Here is a 23,793-nt window from a genome sequence, read left to right on the forward strand (position 1 = left end):
ACTCCTCAGCTCCCACAATGTGGCTTTCTCCGACCCAAAGCTAATTATATTTGCCAATCATATCCTAGACTAATGTCATTTCAATCGTGTCACATATGTCCCTTTGTGGTTTCCTATCTTGTCCCCTGAAATGCTAATGTTTCCCAGAGTTCTAACTCTGTCTTCCTACGTACATCCACTTAACAGAAAACCTTATCCATTCTTATTTTTCAGCTATCACGGAAGTGTTGTAGTTTCCAAGTAATTTCTTTCTAGCCCTTTCTGGCTCCTAAGTGCCAAAGGGGTACTCCCCAAATGTGTAGTGAACACCTGAACTCAGATACCCTCAGGAATATCAAAGTAAACATATGTCACCGATCTAATTATTCCTCACACTGTCCCCCACTATATCTGCTTCTCTTCCTACGTTCCATTTATCACTATCCACCTGTCAAAACTAGAACTCCAAAACTCGACATACAGCTCATCTCTCTCTCCTTCTTTTATTTACATACCCAAACCAGGTAGCAATCCTATAATTTCAGGAAGGTTTATGAAATGTTTTTCAAAGAGTCTCATCTTTGCCATCTCTACCACGACTGTCTTTAGTCAAATCTCTCCACTTCACTGCAGCATTACCCCCTCCTCTCCGGCCCAGCTTTCATACTGGTTACCCCTGTGGCTTCCTAAAACATGGATCTTATGATGTTACTCTTTGCTTAAAGTACTTTAACTTTTCCTCTCCTTCAGAATTAGGTAAAACTAATAACCCTTTTATGCTCTTCTTGTTCCTCTCAAGTACTTGAGGTCATTTAGCTTGCTATCTTCTCTGAAAAGGCTTTGCACGTTCACAAGGTCTGTTCTTCACTCGGGAAAAGAAGTCGCCTGGACTACTATTCCCAAAGCACGGAACTTAAAACACTTCAGAAAAATGAAGAAATGTCAAACCGCAGTTTAAAATACTAATTTTCCGAAGTAATTTAAAATTCTTGAAAACATAATCAAATCTGTATCTAGAAGTAAATTACCACTACAAATAAATATTCTGTGTAATCAAAAACAGAAACAAAAAATGGGCAGAGGATCTAAGCAGACATTTCTCCAAAGACCTACAGATGGCCAACAGGTGCATGAAAACATGCTCAACATCATTCATCATCAGGGAAATGCAGATCAAAACCACAATGAGTTATCGCCTCACATCTGTCAGAATAGCTATTATCGAAAAGACCAGAAATAACAAGTGTTGGCAAGGATGCGGAGAAAAGAGGCCCTTCGTGCACTGTTGGAGAAGGTAAATTGATATAGCCACTATGGAAAACAGAAAGGAGGTTTCTCCAAAGATTAAAAATGATCCAGCAATTCCACTTCTGGGTATGTATCTGAAATAAATGAAAACACTAACTCAGAAAGATATCTACACCCCCATGTTCACCGTAGCATTATTTAAAACAGCAAAGATAAAGAAACAGCCTAAGTGTCCATCAATGGATGAAGAGATAAAGAACATGTAGTATATATATACAATGGAATATTACTCAACCACACACACACACACAACAAAGAAATCATGTCATTTACAATAATATGAATGGACCTTGAGGGCATTATGCCTAATGAAATAAGTCAGACAAAGACAAATTCCTATGATCTACTTATGTGGAATCTATAAACAAACAAGTAAACAAAACAAAATAAAAACCAATCAATAGACAAAACAGTCCAGTAGTTGCCAGAGGCACGGGGTGGAGGGTGGGCCAAATGGGTGTAGGGAGTCAAATGATACAAGTTGCTAAAAAAAAAAAAAAAAAAAGGTCAGTGCCTGGCTGGCTCAGTACATAGAGCATGGGACTCTTTTTTTTTTTTTAATTAAAGATTTTTATTTATTTGACAGACAGAGATCACAAGTAGGCAGAGAGGCAGGCAGAGAGAGGAGGAAACAGGCTCCCTGCTGAGCAGAGAGCCCGATGCGGGCCTCGATCCCAGGACCCTGAGATCATGACCCAAGCTGAAGGCAGAGGCTTTCACCCACTGAGCCACCCAGGCGCCCGAGCATGGGACTCTTATCTCAAGGTTGTGAGCTCAAGCCCCACAATGGGTGTGGAGCCTACTTGGAGGAAAAAAAAAAAAAAAGATACGAACTTCCAATTATAAAATAAGTCATGGGGATGTAATGTACAGCACAACAACCATAGTTAATACTGTACTGTCTATCTGAAAGTTGCTAAGAGAACAAATCTTAGAAATTCCCATCATAAGAAGGAAAAAACCATATAACTGAATACGGTAAAAGATGTTAACTAGACTTATTGTGATCATTTTGCCATATACACAAATTACCAAATCATTATGCTGTACATCTGAAACTAATATATGTTAATTACACCTCAATAAAAAGTAAGTAAATAAGACACTATGAATTCCATGAAAATAAAGCAAATACATAATCAGCATGACTTTCAGAAACACCTTCATGTCTGCAAATGCGTCAGTTAAAACTAACCTGCCAGTGCTGAGTGACGGCATTCCACACTCCCACTTTCCCCGTGTGACTCGTAGCCACCAGCTGGTTCCCGATAAAGAAGAGTGCATCTACAGGAACGCCAAGGCTGAACACTCCTTAAATGACAACAAAAAATAAAGAGGTTAAATAGTCACTATCTTTAGAATTATTCAAAACCCAGATTAGATTCACTGTGAAGGTGACAATTTAAACTTGTTTTCATTTCCGTAAGTGACATGCTAGACACTTTGGGGACCAAAACCAAGGAACTCAGTAAGCTCTTAGCAGTTTGCACTAAGACTGACACAGATAAAATCTGCCCTGAGGAATCTCACACTGATAAAACACCGTCTTATCTGAAGCTGTGGTTCCCACACTTGGGAATAACCGGGTGGATTTATAGTGAGTAAAATAAAAAAAAAAAAAATCCTAAGATTCATCCAAGGCCTGCTAAATCAGAAAACCCACTACATTTTTATAAAATCTGGAAGAGATTTAGCTACAGCTTGCTAATGAAGTAGGAACCACTGATCTAAAGACACAGACTTAGCACCCTCAACCATCTAGAATGTTTCTAGAAATCCAGACACACACACACACACAACACACACACACACAGAAAGGAAAAAAAAAATCTTACTAAAAAAAAAAAAAAAATTCAGCATTCAGGACTTTACTCAGAATTTTAAACTCCTTGGTTCCCAGCATTGCAGATTTCAATTTAATCCATTTTAGTAGGCCATGGAATTAAGCAACATGAGAAGACAGGGTATTACTAGGTACTTACAGTTTAAAAGAGGAAAAAAATGCAAACAACCAATTACAACATAAATCCAACAACAGCTGAAGGATGCACAAGGTTAAGCAACATCACGAGGAGTAAATGGGGTAAGAAAAATGGGTTTTAAGATATTTCATAGAAAAGAAGCCACCTGAGTTGAATTTTTTTAAAAGGAGAATGGTTCATCAAATGGGGGTTGGGAATGGACAAGCCCAGGGAATCAAAGAAAGGGAAGAGGGGATGTAGGTGAAGGGGGGCTGTAAGGAGCAAATATCCCCATTAATAGCAAAGACTCAGGAATATTTAAAGGAGAGAATTCTAGGGTCACCCTGGTATGGCATTATGTCCCTTTACAGTTGTTTCTGGACAATACATAATAGGAACACAAGTGACATAAGGCTTTGAAGACAAGACGCATGGGAAGACCAACAAACCAATTAATTTCAACTGCGCATGTATTGAAAGCATAAGCCAGAAAAGATAACTGATTTCTTTTGACTCTTACACCAGTGCGGGGTATTTCTCTTTCTGCTCAGAACTTTACCACATATAAGACAAAACCAGCAGCAATAAAAAACACCTTGAAAATTCTTAACCAGGGTTGCCTGGCTGGCTCAGTCAGCAGAGCATGACTCTTCCTATGAGGGTTTTGAGTTCAAGCTCTGTATCAGGTGTAGAGATTTCTTAAAAATAAACCTCCCCCCCAAAAAAAAGTTCTTAAAAAAAAGAAAGAAAGAAAAAGAAATTTTTTTTTCTTTTTTTGAAGATTTTATTTGTTTATTTGACAGAGAGAGAGCGATCACAAGTAGGCAGAGACACAGGCAGAGATAGAAGCAGCAGGCCACCTGCCAAGCAGAGAGCCTGATGCGGGGCTCGATCGCTGGACCCTGAGACCAAGACCTGAGCTGAAGGCACAGGCTTTAACCCACTGAGCCACCCAGGTGCCCCAAGAAAAGAAAATTCTTAAACAATCTTAAAAAACCCAGGCTTGAAGCAGGAGGAAAACTGATAAATACCAGGGAAAGGGGTGGGGGGGAGTAAGTATGCTATGAACGTTTTCTATATTATATATTTTTAAAAATTTATGTAAAATATGCATTTATACACATGAATTATACCATCTCAGACCAACTGGTAAACAAACAAACAAAACAAAACAAAACAAAAAACCCCAGCAAAATAACACACAACACATACACAAAAAACTAATAAACTCTTTAACCAGATTAGCTGAGAAATAAGCTTGCCACTTCAAAGCAGAAAATCGTCATTTCACACCCAATTTGAAGAAGTCTTTTATTTTGATGCCAAACAATCGTTCAAAACATGTGAAACCAACCATACTCAGGACTATGGCCCACGTGAAAGGTAAAAATAAAAAACAAGAAAAACAACTACTAACATCTAACATTACTCTAGAGAAGGATGAGGTTCTGGGAAATCAAGGAAGACATTCTGAATGATCTCAAGAAATTTAAAGTGTCACTCCTACTTAGGCTCAACAATCTTGGCCACTATCCACAGGGAAGACACAGTACAAGTAATGACAAGTTCCTGTCTTCGGGGACCGTTTCAGCAGAATATTGCTTAGGGCAGCAACCCCGCAGCGCTGCCTTACACAGGTTATAATGAAAGCCGCCCAGCCTCTGGAAGCGCTCGATCACGGACATAGCAGCCCTCGCAATTTTCTTTGGATGGTGTTGTCAAGTTCTGAAGAACATTTGTAATAATAAACGGTTTCTTACTGGACGTGAACAAATTACTATGCACCATCTCATAACATAGCGGCCTACCACACTGGCCTTTGAAAACAAAGCAAGGCACAAAACCTCCTTCCCTTACGGGTCTGTTACAAGTGGCTACTTGAAATAAAGGGGGAAAAAAAAAGAAATCACCACTTAATTTCTCTCTGTATAATTACCAGCGTATCGTAGTTTGAATACGTAACATTAAAACTTTTTTTTTTCCTAAAGTTGTCAGGGAGAATTTCCACTGCCAGTCATGATGCAGTAAAAACGGCATCCGATGATTCCTTATAGGGCGACAACAGCAAAGTGGCCCGAGTCCATGAGGCAGCTGTTTTAGACATCGGACAACAGGCAGCAGAAGGCTGAAAGCTGGGGAACAGCCGAGAGAAGCCCTGCATTCACCCACATGGAGGGGAGACTCCAGGGCAGACTGATGCTCTCCCTGAATGGAAGAGGCGGAGACCAGCGTGCGCAGCTGCTGAGGTGACTAGAACCTGTGAGCGAGGTAGAAGGGAGGGGGCAAGGGTACCAGGACGGGAGTGGGGATAGCACAGAGGTTGCACAGGAGACACCAAAAATGTCTCCAGACATTTCCACATGCTCCCTGGGGGTTTCCTATGCCTTCCCAGAGGCCAGACTGCACCTGGGCAGGGGAAGCATCCCCCAAAATAGGAGAAAGAGGCTGTCACAGGACTGAGCGCTGAGTGGAGATAACAGGTTATTACACAGGTAGACGCCAGTAGTTCCAGCTCAGTAGGAATGGAGAACCCTTGCTGAACACCTCAGACATTCCTCAGTAAAGACTCCGAAAACCCAACACTTTAGGAGTAAAGACTACAGCCCTTAAAAAAAGTCAAGCCCCGAAATAAATGAGCAGAGGGAGGCTACCTCCCCTTAACAAAGCATAACAAGCCAAGCAGGATCAGGAAGATCCTCCAGCAATGTCACTGCCTGCTGGGACAAAACTCACATATTTTAAAGGAAGACGATATTCCATGTCCCCTATATAATGTATCATGCAAATGACCAGCATAAAATCAAAACTTCCTAGACATGTAAAGCAGAAAAATGTGACCCAAAATAGAACTATAACATGATCCAGATATTGGAATTAAAGTAAAAAAAAAAAACCAAAACCTGAAACAGCTCTAAAGAACATGTTAGATTTAATAAAAAGTAGACGGTAATGAGTAAAAAGATAAAGATAAGAAATCTCAGGAGAGAAACAAACTAAAATGGAATCGAGAGTTAATTTTAGAGCTTAAAAGTCCTGTATCTCGAACAAAAAACTCACTAGCTAGGCTTAACTTCAGAGTGAATACTGAAGAAAACAGGCAAAATACATTAAAGACAGATAAAAAATTTCATCTAAAGAATGAGGAGTAAAGAAATAGAAAACAACAACAAAATAGTGTTTCAGTGATCTCAAGGCCAGTATCAAGTGGTCTGAAAGAGAACTGAGTCCTAAAAAGAAGAAAGAAGGAGAAGAGAAAGGGACAGGCCTTGGAGTGAAGGGGGAAGTGAGGGAGGGAGGGACGAAGACAGGGAGATACATACACTGAGAACTCCCTTAGCCGTGCCAATCAAAACTGTCTCCAGACATTTCCACATGCTCCCAGAGGATATTACCCCCTGGCTGCAAACCTCTAATCTGGAATATATAAAGAACTATTACAGATCAGTAACAGGATGACAAACTCATAAAAAGAGAACAATGACTTAAAAAGACATTTCCCAAAGGAAATAATACAAATGGTCAATAAGCACATGAAAAGATGCTCGGTATCATTCATCAACAGGGAAATGTAATTAAAACCACCATTAAAATCACTGCATACTCATCCCATACACAGCTAGCAGAAATGTAGAATAGTGTACCTGCTTTGGACACAAGTGTGTAAGTTTCTCCTAACACTAAACATACACTTTTCATATGATTCAGAAATTCCACTGCTAGGTATTTACCTTGAGAAAACCTATTCACAAAACAAAAAGAAAACATGTCCGGGAAAGACTTTTTTTTGGATTCCTAACACCTCTGCATTGGAAATAAACCAAATGTCCACCAACACATAAATGGACAAACAAATTCTGGCACAATAATTCAAGGGACTATTACTCAGCAATAAAAAAAAAAAAAAAAAAAAAAAAGGATCCACTGATACATACAACAATGGGTATCAATTTCAGAAACACTGTGTTCAATCAAAGAAGCCACACACAAAAGAATACATGCTCTGTATTTCCATTCATGAAATTCCAGACAAGGCAAATCGAATCCATGATGACAAAGAACCTCAACTATGTATACAATGGGGTTTATGCTGAACACCTGCTTTCCTTCTGGAAATCTGGACCCTTAGTATGTGCTAGGCAGAGGGTGCCTATGTGTGAGCCCCAGGAGAAAACGTGGGCACCAAGTGTCTAATGAGCTTCTCTGGTAGCTGCTACACAGGTAGTGTTACAAATCACTGCTGGAGAAATATTTCTAGTTTCCACTAACTTCACCCTCCATGTCTTTATGCTGGTTTTGCTTGTATGTTTTTGTTGTAAGAAATCATAACTCAAAGTAGCTCTTGCTGAATGAATCCTGTGAGTCCTCCGAGCAAATCACTGAACCTGGAAGTGGTCTTAGGGACCCCTCACACAAACATAATTCTGAAGTTCAAGAGGAGGGGTTCAGATGAGATACACGAACATGCAAGTCATCAGCACACAGAGGGCAAAGCCATTCGTCTATGATATCACTAACAATAAATACGAAAGAAAGATGAAATCCAAGGACTGAACTCTGGGGCACGCCAACATTGTGAAATCAGTCGAATGAGGAAGAACTATTAAAAGAACCAAGAAGAAACAGAGAAGTAGGATAAAAATCAGGACTACAAGCTATCCTGGAAGCCAAAGGAGAAAAGACTTCAAGAAGCATCAGTAACTGTATCAAACGTACCAGGTGACTGCTCTGAAGTTTTAATGAGAGAACATTGTTCTCTTAGCCGAGAACAGACCACAGGCAGGACTAACGAGAGCAGTTTTCCGAAGCGGTATGGGCGAAAGAACGATTAGATCAACTGCAAAAAAGAACAGAAGCAGAGGACAGGGAAACAAGACCAGGTCACTCTTATCTTCTGCTTCAGGAAAACAGAAAAATGGAGCAAGAACTGGAAGAGACGGGAGGGTAGTTTTGTTGTTATTCTTCACAGAAAATTACAGCATGCTTGTGTGCTAAGGGAAATGATCCAAGAGTGAGCAGCTTTCACAGTGAAGGAGAATGAAGAAACAGCTAATGGAACAATGTCTCTGCACAGGTGAAAGCAAACAGGATCTAGTCTACAGCTAAATACAAAGAGCTGGCCTTAGATCAAAGCAGAGACCATTTAATCACAGGGACGAACAGGACAATAGAGTATATGAACACAGATACACAAAGATGGCCAGACAGGATTTGATTTTCTCTATTTTCTCAATGAGAAGGACACAGTGTTAGAAGTCTAAAGAAAAGGAAAACAGCTGAAATAGTCATTCAGGAGAGTGACAGAACTGACAAGGATAATGCCATAGGATTTCTGGGTTGCATGTAGAGGCCCACTTCAGGGTAGAAGTCATGAATTGAGACTAAGAATTATTTTGTGTATGTGTGTGTGTGTATGCATTTCTTTTCCCTCATCCTATTTAGTTATTCAGGTGGAAAGGTAGATTTGGCCACATTTGGGATTTTTCCAGGTGAAAACAGCAAAAAAAGTAGTGCAGAAAAATTGAGGCTCTGTTCTAGGGTGACTGCAATGACAGAATCTAAACTTGATAAAAAGGGAAATGGTAAGTGAAGATCCCAGTGTAGTCAGAGAATTTTTTGAGCTCGGGAACTAGAGCTGATAACTGCAATGGAATAAAGGACAGTGACCCAGAAGCAGCTGAACACTACACCAAGTACAAGTCCAGATGGCCTGAGATCTGCACTCTGGGGAGGTGGGAGGGGAGCTTGGGAGAGAAGGAAAGGAAATGGTCTAGAACAGTAATTCTCAAAGTGTGGTATGTGAATCTCTGTGGGTCCCTGAGACTCATTCTAGAAGTCTGAGAGGTCACGACTATTTTATGTAATATTAAAGAATTATTTACTTTTTTTGCTCTCATTATCTCAAGTGTACAGAGGAATCTTCCAAACACTGTATGACATGATGGGGTCATCATGATGACAGCTAACAGAATGTATGTGTTTATTCCTGTGTTTTCTAGAATTGTCTCTGTTGGTCGCTTTAGGATATAACAAACCTTGTAAGTTTCCCCAAGACTAACTTAGTTTGTTCTAAATACTTCAGTTTTAGTTGGTATAATCTCTATAATTGCATTTTTGTCCAATAAATTATCTTAAAATCCAGATTTTCCTTGAGCCTACAAAAAAACACAACAAAAGTTGCTATAATCTCTATAATTTCATTTTTGTCCAATAAATTATCTTAAAATCCAAATTTTCCTTGAGCCTACAAAGAAACACAACAAGAAAATAAGTACATTTTGCTGTGTTTTGCAATATTACTATTAAAAATGCTCTGGAAACTTTCATAAGTTTTTTGTTGTTGTTGTAGTTTTAAGATTTTACTTATTTATTTGACAGAGAAAGCACAAGCAGGGGGAGCTGGAGGCAGAGAGAGAGGGTGAAGAAGAAAGCCGGAAGCCTGATAACAGGGCTCCATCCCAGGACCCTGAGATCATGACCTGAGCCGAAGGCAGAAGCTTAACCCGCTGAGCCACCCAGATGCACCAACTTTCATAAATTTTTTAAAATTTATCTGCAACTGTTTAAAAAATTTTAAAATAAATTTATTTTAATACATTTTTCATCTACTTATTGAAGATTTTTGGCTTCAAAACCAAAACACTAGAACAGGTGCCTGCTCAACCCACAGCGGCAGCACCCAAGCCTAAGGGCCAAAGATATCCGTGACCTGGAAGGGGGACTGGGCCAACACTGAGCCAAACAGGAAATAAATATTAGAAATATTAAAATATAAAATATAAAAATTACCTTTCCCTCAACTTTATAGATGTTGATCACTTGCCTTATTTGCGCTATGCAACAGGACATTTTTGCATACTGTTGTAATGCTAGTTGTGGGTTCATGGAGACCAAATATTCAGAGTTTAAAAAAAAAAAAAAAAAAAAACTTTAAATGAAGATGTGAAAAAAGTCTTTAAAAGCCAGAAACTGTTCTAAAATTTCACCCTGAGAATGAAAAAGGCCCTGAAGCACCTGCCAGGGTAAGTCGCGGCACCCCGGCGTCTGGAGGCGCGCACCACCGCTGCGAAGCCACGACAGCCTTGAGACGTGACAGCGCCGATGCCCGCTAGATGGGAGGTCAGTAAAAGAGGCCACCGCGCTGCCTCTCTGCCATCACACAGGAAGGCCCTGAATTAAAGATGTGGCAGACGCGACACTTTGTCAGCAGGACTACAAACAGATGGATACCCGGTCGCAGCCGACCCTGGTACTCTACTTCGATTAATCTGGCATCAGCACCAGCCGCTCGTTAAAGATCTTTTGCGTGAATGTTTGGCCACAAACACACGTGGTGTTGAAATATTCCAAGTGTTCGAAACTTTCATGAATCTCATGCTTTCCCCTAAAATATCCATGTTGACAGCTGCACTGACGGCGCAAAGCAGTGTCGGTGAGGACGGCGGGCATCGCAGCACGAATGAAAAGAGGGGAACCGAACTGTTCAGTCATCTTCCGAGTCTGTCACACACCCTCAAGGAAAGAAAGAGGCCAGTTTAACTTCAGAATGTCCTTGATGAAGCAGTGTGTATAAAAATTTGTACTAACTAAATCTTAATGTAGTAAACACTAAATCTTAATTTGGTATGTGTTCTTACTATTCTGTGTGACTAAGTATTACGTGTCAAGAAAAGCATCTTCTGGACACTGGCGCCGAGAGCTAACCCAGCTGTTCTTTTCACAGAACACCATTTTTATTTGAAAGGATGACAAATTCTTCTAATTCAGATTTGAGTACTTGGTAGACTTCCTTAAAAGTGAACCAAGTAAGCTTTTATTTCAATGATAAAAATTCAATGTTTCAAATGAAAATTAGAATTTTGGAAAACTTATCTGCCACAGTCAACGTGATGGTTTCCCAATACGTAAGAATTCAGGGATGCGGTCAGTGGCTATAGTAGTAAGTGTGATTTGAGGGTTTTTTCGGGGGGGGGGAGATATTATACAATGAAAGATATCAACATTTGGAAGATCTACATAACTCAGTAGATCAACATTTTCCAAATGACCAATGCATGATGTCACAAAATCATGCACGGATAAAAGATCCGTTCAGACTGATGAATTTTAACAGTATGCAAAATTCATAGACATGATTTCATATGTTTATGACAGTAGCAAAAAAGAAAGTCCATGGTTATCTGAAAAGACTAAAAATGTCTTTTCCAACTACGTATCTGCATAAATCCAAATTTTCTTCATAAGGTTCAACCAAAAAACATAATGCAGCACACAAATCCACAAACAGGAACCAGAAGTCAATAAAGTTTTGAAGAGATTTACAATGCCACTCTTCTCACAAATGTTTTTGGAAAACAAAGCTATTTTTCATTAAAATGTTATTCGTGTTACCATGCAATGGGTTTATTATTGCTATTTTTAAACTAATTAATATATGTTTATAAAAATTTCAGTCTTAATTCCCATTATGCTAAGTAACAGTAGATACAATCTACACAAGCAAACTCTCTTAGTGGTCCTGAATGACATTTTAAGAGTACAAAGTAGTTCTGAGAGTAAAAGGTTTGAGCACATCTGGTCTTGAAGCAACAAAGGAGGAAAAGCAAGGAAGTTATTTACCCATCTTCAGGCCCTAAAGTGTGAGGAACTGGAGAGAAAGCAGTCATCACTAACCGGGATCCAGGAAAAGCACATTCTCATGAAGCAGCCAGGTTTCAGCTAGAGCATATTGGTAAAAAGATTCTACCCTCGCTCCTGAAACACTAACTTTTTCCCCCTCTTCCAGAATTTTCCTCTCCTATGGGGTGGTCCTATTCCCACTGAACCCTGGCAAGATGATGTGGCAGCTCTAAGGAACAGTCCAGGTTAGTTCTTATAAGATGGGCAATCCTTCTTAAACTTCAGAATACTCTATGTACCAGCAAAATGTAGCATAAACAAGGTTTTCCCTACCAATTTCACTTCCGCTCCCTCCATCCTGGACACTCCATAAGATGATGCTACTCTCTGAAGCAACAGCAACCATTTTGTCTTTGTCTCCATGTGGACCTCCAACCACTTTTGCATTTAAAGCTACTCGCTCAATAGTCCAGTCCAAATATGGACTCGTAAACACTTGTTGCCATCCTGAAGATTCTTTGATTCTGTTAAGCAAGAATGGAAATGTAAGTTAGACTCAGGAGCAATTAAGCAAATACAAAGAAATGTACCAAAAAATTCAATCACAGCTATATTTATTAAATATAAAATTTTGCCAATGTATTTCCACTACAAAGCCAGACCGTTACTCCTAAGCTACCTTGTATTTATCCACACAGGACATATAAAGCACTTAAAAAGAAACTAGAGTTCTGTATTTCTCCAAAGAAAAGTTCAGAAAAATCATCCAAATTGGAAAAAAGTTTTAAGAGCTAAAATAAAGTAAAAAATAGCTTTTACTTTACTACACAGAAAAGTGCTACCATCATCATCTATGGATAGAAATAGTCAGTAAAAATCAGAATTTTAGGATAATTATTACTCCTTTCAGTTAATTAATCAGTTATTCAGTCATTAACCAAAACTACCTGCAATCAACCTATTATTTTTTTGGTACTTCAGATAATAGGGTAACAGTCTCTCCAGGCAAATCAAGTTAAAGGAGTAATCTGGTATACCACTACACATTCCAATATCCTGGGCAACCAGGATAAATGTAAAATGTAGGGCTTTGGAAACCCTTAGATTTTAAAGGTTTCTTTCTAAATGAAAAAATTTCATGAGCCTATTGATTCCCCATAAATAAAGGCCTACCAAGGTTCAGATTTGCAGTTCAGTGAATATAATATTCACTTTTTAATATTTAATTTCTGAAAAACATACTGATAAATTTTTAATAATTTTTTCTGCCTTATCTGAATTTAAGTCTTTCAGACACATATTCTGCATGATTACACAGCCAACCCTCATACATTCAGAACTTAAGAGTTATGCAATCACAACAATGGATGATGTAAACTTTAACAATGGAGTATCTATTTTTAAAGTTACCGAACAAATATGCAAACAAAACTGTAAAGCTTTTCTTTGCCTTACCTAAAGAGAATAAACACCCGTGAGGAGAATAAGTACATAAGTATATACTACCTGACATATTCATCACAAAAAACAAACTTCAGTATTCATAAATGATGGCTACCTAAAGATCTAAATGGAATCACTTCAGTTTCATTTTTGTGTAAAAATGTATGCTAAAGTAATACAACCACAATTCACAACAAAATGCAATTTGGCCTTACTAATTTCAGTAACTAATGATTTCCTTAACTTCAAAGGAATACACAGAAACTGTATAATTTTTTTTTAAGAAAGTGTACAATTTTTCCTAAGCATTGTATGATCTGCAATTACCCACTTTGGCCACCAGATGGGATGTGTTATGACCACCGAATGGAAATAATCATTTAATAAGCTAAACATTTACAAGCACTGAGGTATGAAACATAGGCGCTCTTAGGAACTCCCAAACTGGGCACGAAGCAGGGATTGCCAGCACTTCAAGAATAATGACAATACACTGTACGTGGATGTGAACACATACCAGGCTCTCAATAGTGTCCAATAAAGAGATGCTACATTGATTTAATGAGGTGAATGATGTGGTTTTGTGATCATTAATTCAGAAATATAACAAAACTGTATGTGATCTAATCTTTCGCAGAGATTCTACTTCAAAGTTATCTTTACAGAAATTAAGATATTATAAAATAAAGAGAGGCCAAAAAGAATAAAAGGTATCAGGACAACATATTTGAAAGTGATTATAACAATTAGAAAATCTAACTCTATTGATATGATACCTTTGTTTTTAAGTTAAAATTAAATACCAAGATTAAAAAAATGTATGCTTTATGATTTTCCATACAAATAATACAAAACTGAAAATACGTAAAACCAGACAGAATGCGCTCTGAACAGCACTCCAGCTCTTTTCCTCACTCCTGCCCACTGAACCAACACTATGAAATCAGGACGGCTGTGCACCTGCCACATCGTAATCTTAAAGAAATACAGTGGAGGAGCCATGTCCAACAACGTTCTGAAACTTAATGCAAACATAGTGTACATCAAATTGTATGGGAATAGATAAAATATATCAGAAAAACAGAAGACAATCTAAAATTAGACCCAAGTATACATATAAATATAAAGCAAAATAAAGAAGGGCGTTCAAATTCAATATATAAGGTAATTTATGTGATAAATAACCAGAACATAATTAGTTACTACCCACTTGGAAGAAAAGAAATGAGATTCCTAAACCTCACACCATAAACCGAAAGTAAATTCTACATGGATTAAATGTCTAAAAGAAATGCAAGCTCCAGGAGGGCAGCAATTTATAACTCCTCTCTGGGGCGCCTGGGACACAGTTAGGCAAGTGACCAACTCTTGGTTTTGGCTCAGGTCATGATCTCAGGGTCCTGAGGTCACAGCCCATGTGGAGCCCCATGTCTGTTCTAGTCTGGTCGGGCTCTGGGCTCAGCATGGAATCTCCTCCCTCTCACGATCTCTCTTTCTCTCAAATAAATCTTTGGGGAAAAAAAAAGGAAACAACTCTTCATTAATAAATACATATAAAAATAAAGCCTGAGAATGTAGAAAATTAGTGAATCTAGGTGAGAACATACTGGGGTTCCATGTACTGATTCATTTTTTAGGGTTTTAAATTTATTAATACAAAAAGCTGTGGAAAAACAACTGTGGAAAAGATTATGCTATTTAACTAATTGGAGTATTTCTTTTGAAATCTTTTTATTGCCACTGTGTTAAATGATTTAACTGTACATGAGGAAATGTAATATATCCTCAATTGTTTTCCTTTGTCACTATGCATATTAGTCTGTCATCAGTGACATCCAGTGAAAGCAAAGGTAGGTCATGGTCAAAAGCAAACGCAAAGAATGGAAGATGTAACATCCTTCTTTTTGTATTTGTCATTTAGTGAGTAAAACTTTGTGTAATTTAACTGCATGCCTCTGTGCCTCTGTCTGGCAAGTAGCAATCTTTAGCACTGCTGAGCGGTAACAAAAGTTACACCTGGATTTATTATAACTGTTTCATAATTCCTCTGGAACCCCTCATCAATAAAAATATGTATATAGTATTTGAGCAAATTAAAAAGTAAAGTCTAAAACAGTTTTCTCAATTTAGATCCATAAGTTAAGTTCAAAACACTTCCTAAGGAAAAAAATCCTTCTTTCACATCAGTCTTGCTTCATATGAAAGTCAACCCCAACGACCCGAAGTCATTTCCATAGGATTTGCTAACTGGAATAAAAACATAGAATGCTCTCAAAACGAAAAGCTGGCACTGAATCCCTACTGCAATGAAAACATAAAGCAGGGATTACCATTACAAAAGGCTTTTTTACACACAAGGCAAACCTACCATAAACTTCGATTTAAAAAAATAAATCTGGATTCTTTTTTTTCTTTTTTAAGATTTGATTTACTTATTTATTTGACAGACAAAGATTACGATTAGGCAGAAAGGCAGGCAGAGAGAGAGAGGGAAGCAGGCCCCACGCTGAGCAGGGAGCCCGATGCGGGGCTCGATCCCAGGACCTTGGGATCATGACCTGAGTCGAAGGCAGAGGCTTTAACCCACTGAGCCACCCCAGGGGCCCCTAAATCTGGATTCTTAAAATGTACCTAAAAACTTGAGAAGACCTATTAAATATTTTTACCCTATTATGGCTCTTTTTTTCTTATCTAAACTCAACAGTAACAAAATGTTTATATATTGTTTTATTTTCAGCACTTAAGTGGGATCATAGTCTAAGCTAGAATATCACAACCATTTATGTGCTTCTACACCATTCTGTCATCATAACATTGTCTGCAGTGATTCTGAACTAAGAATCCTACCCCTTCCCCAATTTAAAAACAAAAATCACTGGTCTATACTCTTCCTCATTCTCTTTTAATTTCTGAGAATGCAAGAATTAATAAAACCAAACTGTATCTGTGTGAACCGATATATATTATAGATATAGATATATATTTTAACATTATAGATATTAAACTGTATCACTTATCCCCACAACTGTCTTGCTTCACTACCTCATTCCCAACTATTTGGTAGTCATGACCAATGCAGAGTCTCACTACCCCCAAGTATGGAATACAAAAGACTGAAATCATTATTCACAGAAAATCACAGGGCTCACATTAATAATTCTGCCTCGTCATTTAGCACAACAGTTATGTGATTCAGAGGTTGTATATAAGCAACTTCTGGGGCACCTGGGTGGCTCAGTGGGTTAAAGCCTCTGCCTTTGGCTCAGGACATGATATCCTGGGATTGAGCCCTGCATCGGGCTCTCTGCTCAGCAGGGAGCCTGCTTCCCTCTCTCTCTCTGCCTGCCTCTCTGCCTACTTTTGATCTCTGTCTGTCAAATAAATAAATAAAATCTTAAAAAAAAAAAGTAAATTCAAGATAGCTTAGTTATATCGGTTGATAGCAAGTGGGAAATAGACAAAAGCTATCTGTAAATCTTACCATTAGCTAGAAAAATTAAAACAAACTAAATCCAATGAAGAGATACAGAAGTAGGCAAGATATGCAGGGAAAAAAAAATGACAAGCAACTCTTAAGTCTGTAACTATAAAATCACAGTTATTAAAAACCACCCTCTCTCCACAAGCAAACAATTATTAATTATACAGTACCTGTAACATACAGCAAAATGGGCATATGCAGCTACGATCCAGTTGTGATGGCCAGCAACTATCAGCACCTTTCGTGGATCCACAGGAAATCCTGTTGGTTTTCGAAAAAGAAACACTTTATGTTCTAAAGCAGGGGATGCTAAACTATGGCCCATGGGCTGATTCTAGGCTTCTGCCTGTTTGGATCAAGTTTTGCTGAAAGAGACATGCACATTTGTTTACATGTCCTTGGCTGTTTCCACGCTGCAATGGCCGAGTTGAACAGTTCGGACAGAGCCGAAATGTTTACAGTCTGTTTCTTTACATAAAAAGTTTGCCAATCCCTAGAGGTTGAGAGCAAACAGATCACCACACACTTCTGAAATAAAAATTATGTTCAACAAAACTTTTGAAGATATGAATGTTAAAAAGAAAGATGAGGCAAAAATTACATTTTTAAAAAGTAATTACTCAGTGTCACTCAGAACTAAAAACATACGCATTTCTGTCTATTTCTGCGGCCTTTGCTTACCTAGCCGCACAGTCTCTTCTCCCGTTCCAGAGAGAGCAGGCTGGGCGCCGTTCCCCCGAGCTTCACCTTCCGCGGAATTCAGGCCATTCCTAGAACCAGCAGAGGACCTAGTTGTGTTGTTTATTTTACGACTGGGAATACCTATAAAAAGAAACAGTAAGATAAATTTATTTCTAAGTTCCACCTACTAAAAATTTAAAATTTTATATGTTAACAAAGAAATATACAAATGTGAATTTCATCATAGCCAAAACGTATCTTCCATTATAGCAATTTATTGCAAATAATTACCATTAAAAACAACAAAATGAAAATGAATTCAGTTCTTTCAACAGATTTTCTGATATCTGACATCATATGTGATAAATAAAATGAAGATTTATCATATTGCATTCCATTTCTACCTAGCTCTAGGTTACTGAACTCAATCATTAATTCATTCAGTCTATCGCCAGTGTTTGCATTTATCATATGGTAGCTTTGTGTGAGGTACAACTTAATCACGGCAACTTCTTTACAGCTTATTGTCAAATGTCTTTTACTTGACAGGGCAGTCTTCTTTGGAAGGAAATCTTGCTCAGAAGCCCACCTTAACACAGGTAAAGGCAGACTCTATTAACTGACCAAGGTTGGGGCGGGGATAACACACAATTCACTGCCTCTTTCCTATACACTAACCTATTTCTGCAGAGCTCCTGGGGTTCTACCAAAAGGACGACTGACTGACAACCAGTGCTCTGATATCGGGGTTGGCAAACAATGGGCCACGGCTGTTTACGTCAATAAAGCTGTACTGGTCACACCCATTTATTTCCATAGAGTGTATGGCAGAACTGAGCTTGTAGTTCACAAGCCTGTCTGGCCTTTTCCAGAAAAGAAAAAGTGTGGCACATCCCCGTTCTAACATATAGTATGACGTCTGTTAAATTTGAAGCTCGCAACATTTCCAGTATATTTTTACATGAGAAACTCAATAATCAAAACAGAGATTTTCTAATAGACATGTTTGTACCTGCTTACAGATAAAAACCATTTTTTAAAAGACTAAATGAATGAGAAGTACCTGGCGGAGGCAAGTAACCATGGAAAAGGACGCTGCCGCAAGACGAGCGCTCCAACTCTTCGCACAAGAGAAGCCTTCTTACTGAAAACATTTCAAAGCAAACTTGTCAAGAGTACATGCAAACAGAAAAACAGCCTCCATTTTTATTTTCTCTAGTTCAAAAGGATAAGGAATGAAAAGGGAAATCTTTTAAGTTAAATCAACTGACATCTATTTACTATGAAAAACCACAAAAAGTAAGCACACTGAACTAGGCCGTCAAAAAACAGGACCTAGTGTAAAATGTATTTCCTTAGGCAAGTTTGCTACATGAAAGGTCAAATCATAAATATAAAATATCAGGACAACACATACCTAATGGAGTGATTCCATAAAATTCTGCTTCATGCCTGAGAACATTAATACTCACTCCCCTACAAAGAAAAACCAGATAAATGATATATATCCCCCAGTAGCAGCAACTTGGATTATCATCGGAAGCAGAAGTAGTACTAGGTTCTTAATGTGAAAAAAGTATAAGGCTTCAAAACTTACTTTATTCCTAGTATCTTCAGTCATTTTAAAATGTCTAAATAAAAAACTGCATACCAAGAAAAACATTTCCTTACATAAAAACCATTCCTATGCAGATGAACTGGGTGACTTAGAGATTAGGGCTTCCAAGGTCTAGTGTAAGTTAATTATCAGTAAGTACCTAATAAGGCAAAGGAGTAGAAATCATTCTTGTATGGCATTAATCGCTTTTCTATTTTCATAGTAATTATTTCTACACATATTTTAAGTGCCCCAATTATACTGCAAAGCTCCCTACAAGCGTGACCTCCTTCTATTTTTGTATACCTCACATAGTGCTTATATATAATAAATGTAATAAATATTTATTGAACAAAGAAATTCAGGTAAGTGGTTCTCCTCTCATTAGAACAAAAATAAAAGCAAACTATAAAGTAAGAGGAGGGGGTAAAAAAGACTAGCCTTAGGAAGAGTTAGGCTAACCAGAAGATGTTATAGTACAGTCAAATAATTTGAAAACAAAGAGTGAAAACAACAAAAGATTAAGAGTTTACGATAGGGGGTGCCTGGGTGGCTCAGTGGGTTAAGCCGCTGCCTTCAGCTCAGGTCATGATCTCGGGGTCCTGGGATCGAGTCCCGCATCGGGCTCTCTGCTCAGCAGGGAGCCTGCTTCCTTCTCTCTCTGCCTGCCTCTCTGCCTACTTGTGATCTCTGTCTGTCAAATAAATAAATAAAATCTTTAAAAAAAAAAAAAAAGCGTTTACGATACTTAAAAAAAAAAAGAGTTTACAATACTAATGATTCATTTTAGGTTTCAGTTATAATTTGTCCTTACTTAACAAATATTAACTGGAAAGAAATGAGTCAGCATCACTACAGATTCCATGGAAATTAAAAGGACAATAAAAGAATACCGTGAACAATTCTATTCCCACATAGCTGATAACCTAGATGAAATGGACCTGGACCAATTCCTTTAAAGACATAATTTGCCAAAACTCACCCAAGAAAAAAGAGACAATCTGAGTAGACCTATATCTACTAAAAGAACTGAATCAATAATAATAATCTTCCAAAACAAAAAGTAACATACCCAGAAGGACTCACTTGTGAATTTTACCAAACATTTAAGGAAGGAATCATACCAATTCTCTAAAATCTCCTTCAGAGGAAAGAAACAAGGGAATACTTCTTAACTCATTTTATGAGGCCAGCATTGCGCTAATACCAAAACCAAAGACGTTATAAGAAAACTACAGACTAGTATCTCTCATGAACACTGATGTAAAAATTCTCAACAATGCCATACGGCAAGAAAGTGGAATAAAGGCACACAGAGTGAAAAAGAAGACATACAACAGTTATTCACAGATGGAGTGATTATCTATGTAGAAAAATCCAAAAATAGATAAAAATCTCCTGGAACTAATAAATGATTATAGTAAGGTTGCAAAATACAAGGTTAGTATAAAGAAGTCAATTGCTATGTACCAATAATGAACAATGGAATTTAAAACTAAGAACACAATACTACTTATGCTGGTAGCAAAAAAAAAAAAAATTAAATACTTAGTTATAAATCTAACAAAAACTATGTAAGATCTTTTTTTTTTTTTTTTAAGATTTTATTTATTTATCTGACAGAGAGAGATCACAAGCAGGCAGAGAGGCAGACAGAGAGAGAGAGGAGGAAGCAGGCTCCCCGCTGAGCAGAGAGCCCGATGCGGGACTCGATCCCAGGACCCTGAGATCATGACCCGAGCCGAAGGCAGCGGCTTAACCCACTGTAAGATCTATATGAAGCAAACTACATAACTCTAGAGAACAAAATCAAAGAACTAAACAAACGGAAAGGTATTCCATGTTCATGGATTGAAGATTCAGTATTTTGAAGATGTCAGTTCCTCTGAACTTCATCTAAAATTCAATTAAATCCTAATCAAAATTCTATCAAGTTATTTTATGGATAATGACAAATTGATTCTAAAGTTTATATGAAGAGTCAAGTCCCCCCAGTAGGAGAATAAAACTGGAGGACAGCCAGTACCCAACTCAAGATTTACCGTAAAGCTAATAGTAATCAAAGTCGTGTGGTATTGATGAAAGAAAAGGTAATCTGAAAAGTCAACATACTGTATTTTTCCCAATATATTACTTTCTAGAAAAGGAGCTAATAAAAAGATCAATGATTGCACAGAGTGGGGATCAACAGGCAGAGCACAAAAGATTTTTAGGGTAGTGAAAATACTTTGCATGATATTAAAATGATGGACATGAGTCATTATACACTTGTCTAAACCCACAGGGTGCACAACACCCCAAGTTAACTATAATATAAACTTCGAGTTTCCTGTGGTTATGGTGTTGATAGTGAGAGAGACTACGTATGTGTGGGACCAGAGCAGGAAATATGTGGGAGATCTCTTTTCTTACTCTCAATTTTGCTGTAAACCTGAAACTGCTCTGAAAAAGTCTTTCAAGAAAAAAAAAATCCCTGTGTTTAATAAACATATGCAACTGCAGTGTTAAATTGCTTTTACTGGTCACTGGTTGTGACTGGTTTAACACAGAAACAGTTAAACCTTTCTTACTCTAGTTCAATACCCTCTGTACTGGCTAATTACAAGGTGGCTCAGGACACAGCAGTTCTTGAGAACTCCAATCTCCTGAGGACCACAAAGAAACAAACATGTAATTGTAAGTGTGATAAGGGCATCACAACAATTTTATGGAGGGTAGAGAATTAGAACACAGTATTTTTAAAATTCCTTCCTATCTTCTTTCAAAAGGTAACACTCAGAAAATTTTAATTTGCTAGGCCTCTTTAAGTGAAATAGGGCAGCAATTTACAAGTAGAACACTCAATAAATGCAGATATTAAATTCTAACTAGTGGGGCGCGTGGGTGGCTCAGTGGGTTAAGCCTCTGCCTTTGGCTCAGGTCATGATCTCAGGGTCCTGGGATTGAGCCCCACATCGGCCTCTCTGCTCAGCGAGGAGCCTGCTTCCTCCTCTCTCTCTGCCTGCCTCTCTGCCTACTTGTGATCTCTCTCTGTCAAATAAATAAATAAAATCTTTAAAAATAAAAAAAATAAATTCTAACTAGTTCTGCCTTTCCTGAGTTATCTAATGGTGGATTAATCAATAAGGACAGTGACTAGAAGTAAATTTAGACTTCTTTGATCAAATGCTAGGGGTCAAAATAATTTTACTCAAGAAGTAAGCAGTTAGTAATTTATATGCCACTTCTATCTAGACCAAGAAAACGAACAAAAAGCTCCAATGAACTTTTTTATTCATTCAGTAAGTATCTGTTGAAAAGCTACTATATGCACTATTTTAACACTGGAAAAATCCCAGGAAACAAACTAGACCAAAAAATTGTTCACCTTTAAGGAGCCCATATGCCAGTGAATAGAAGTCAAAAATCATACAGTATTATAAAGAAGTAGGTAAAAGAAACCACCAGAATTTTTTTTTTAATTTCTTTAAAGGATTTTAAGTCACCTCTAGACCCAGTTTGGGGCTCGAACTCACAACCCTGAGACCAAGAGTCACAAGCTCGACCAACAGAGCCAGCCAGTTACCCTTAAACAATTGGAATTTTAAAAACTGTATCTAAAAAAGTATAAAGAGATGCTCAGTGAAAGTTCACTGGGAATATACAGAATAAAAGAATAATAAGATCCAAATTAGATTGTAAATTCTTGGTAAGAATCCAGACTATGGCAAAGTTACAAAGTTAAAGAAACAGTTTAAGTGGTCATTCGTTTATCTACAAAAAACCATGTTAGATTCTGGGAACCTACAGGATAATGCTTGCCCTGTTGGAATTTCAAGTGGAACAGAAGAGAGACTACTGGAAAAGGAATACGTGTCAGGAATGCTGCGGTGGCAGCCGGACAGGAGACCAGGAAGACCTGTATTAGGTGGACACAGCACAGATCACTGAAGAGGTCTGGATTAAGCCAAGACCAGAAAGGAGTGTAACTATCAAAGCAAGAGAAATTCAGCAGAGGCAAGAGCACAGAGAGCCTTGAGAAACAATAAAGTCCAAAGTCCCTAGCCATTAACCCAAGCACATATTAAATGAGAGGCTTTTTGTTTTTTGTTTTTGTTTTAAAATTTTTCATTTATTTGACAGAGAGAGACAGAGCGAGAGAGGGAGCACAAGCAGGGGGGAGTGGGAGAGGGAGAAGCAGGCTTCCCCGAGCAGGGGGTTCGATCCCAGGACCCTGGGATCATGACCTGAGCCGAAGGCAGACACTTAATGACTGAGCGACCCAGACACCCCTTAAATGAGAGTTTTAAGCAGGCAGCAACCAGATGAGATCTGTATTTGTAGAAGGTAATGTTAGCTACAGTATGGAAAACCAATCAAAGCAATTGAAGACCGAAGGCAGGAAACTGGTTAGCAAGCTGCTGGGAACAGTTTAGAGGAAGAATGTGGATAGGATGGTCTCTGTTGAGTTTAATTTGGAGAAAACTTTTAAGCAAAAATAATTGGGGGGTGGGGACCTTCCTCTCCACAAACTATACCAGAAGTACATACCTATTAGCAAGAATTTACTTTAAAAGGATTCATTTCTTACCGTAAGTCTAGTTCTTTTGTCCGAAGAAAGTTTAAAATGGGTGCAAATGCTGCTGGATCTCGATCAATAAATATCTACAAAGGAAGAATTATTTTTTAGAATTGTCTTATTTTCAAATTAAAAATAAACTAACATAAATATGTGTAATACAAACTTA

General features: G+C 38.0%; 1 protein-coding gene across 2 annotated transcripts in view; it reads right to left on the reverse strand.

Annotated features, from left to right (window-relative positions):
* KCTD3 (potassium channel tetramerization domain containing 3) overlaps nt 1–23,793 on the reverse strand; it is a 51,076-nt gene that overhangs the window by 20,757 nt on the left and 6,526 nt on the right. For both annotated transcript variants that reach the window (XM_044266847.1, XM_044266845.1), the window contains exons 4-10: nt 23,637–23,710; nt 18,887–18,945; nt 18,533–18,613; nt 17,470–17,610; nt 16,959–17,049; nt 12,198–12,388; nt 2,483–2,598 (exon numbers count right to left, since the gene is read on the reverse strand). In XM_044266847.1, coding sequence (XP_044122782.1) covers nt 2,483–2,598; nt 12,198–12,388; nt 16,959–17,049; nt 17,470–17,610; nt 18,533–18,613; nt 18,887–18,945; nt 23,637–23,710 — 753 coding nt within the window. The remainder of the gene's footprint in view (nt 1–2,482; nt 2,599–12,197; nt 12,389–16,958; nt 17,050–17,469; nt 17,611–18,532; nt 18,614–18,886; nt 18,946–23,636; nt 23,711–23,793) is intronic.

The sequence above is a fragment of the Neovison vison genome, chromosome 10 (genome assembly GCF_020171115.1).
Source record: "Neovison vison isolate M4711 chromosome 10, ASM_NN_V1, whole genome shotgun sequence".
Lineage (NCBI taxonomy): Eukaryota > Metazoa > Chordata > Mammalia > Carnivora > Mustelidae > Neogale > Neogale vison.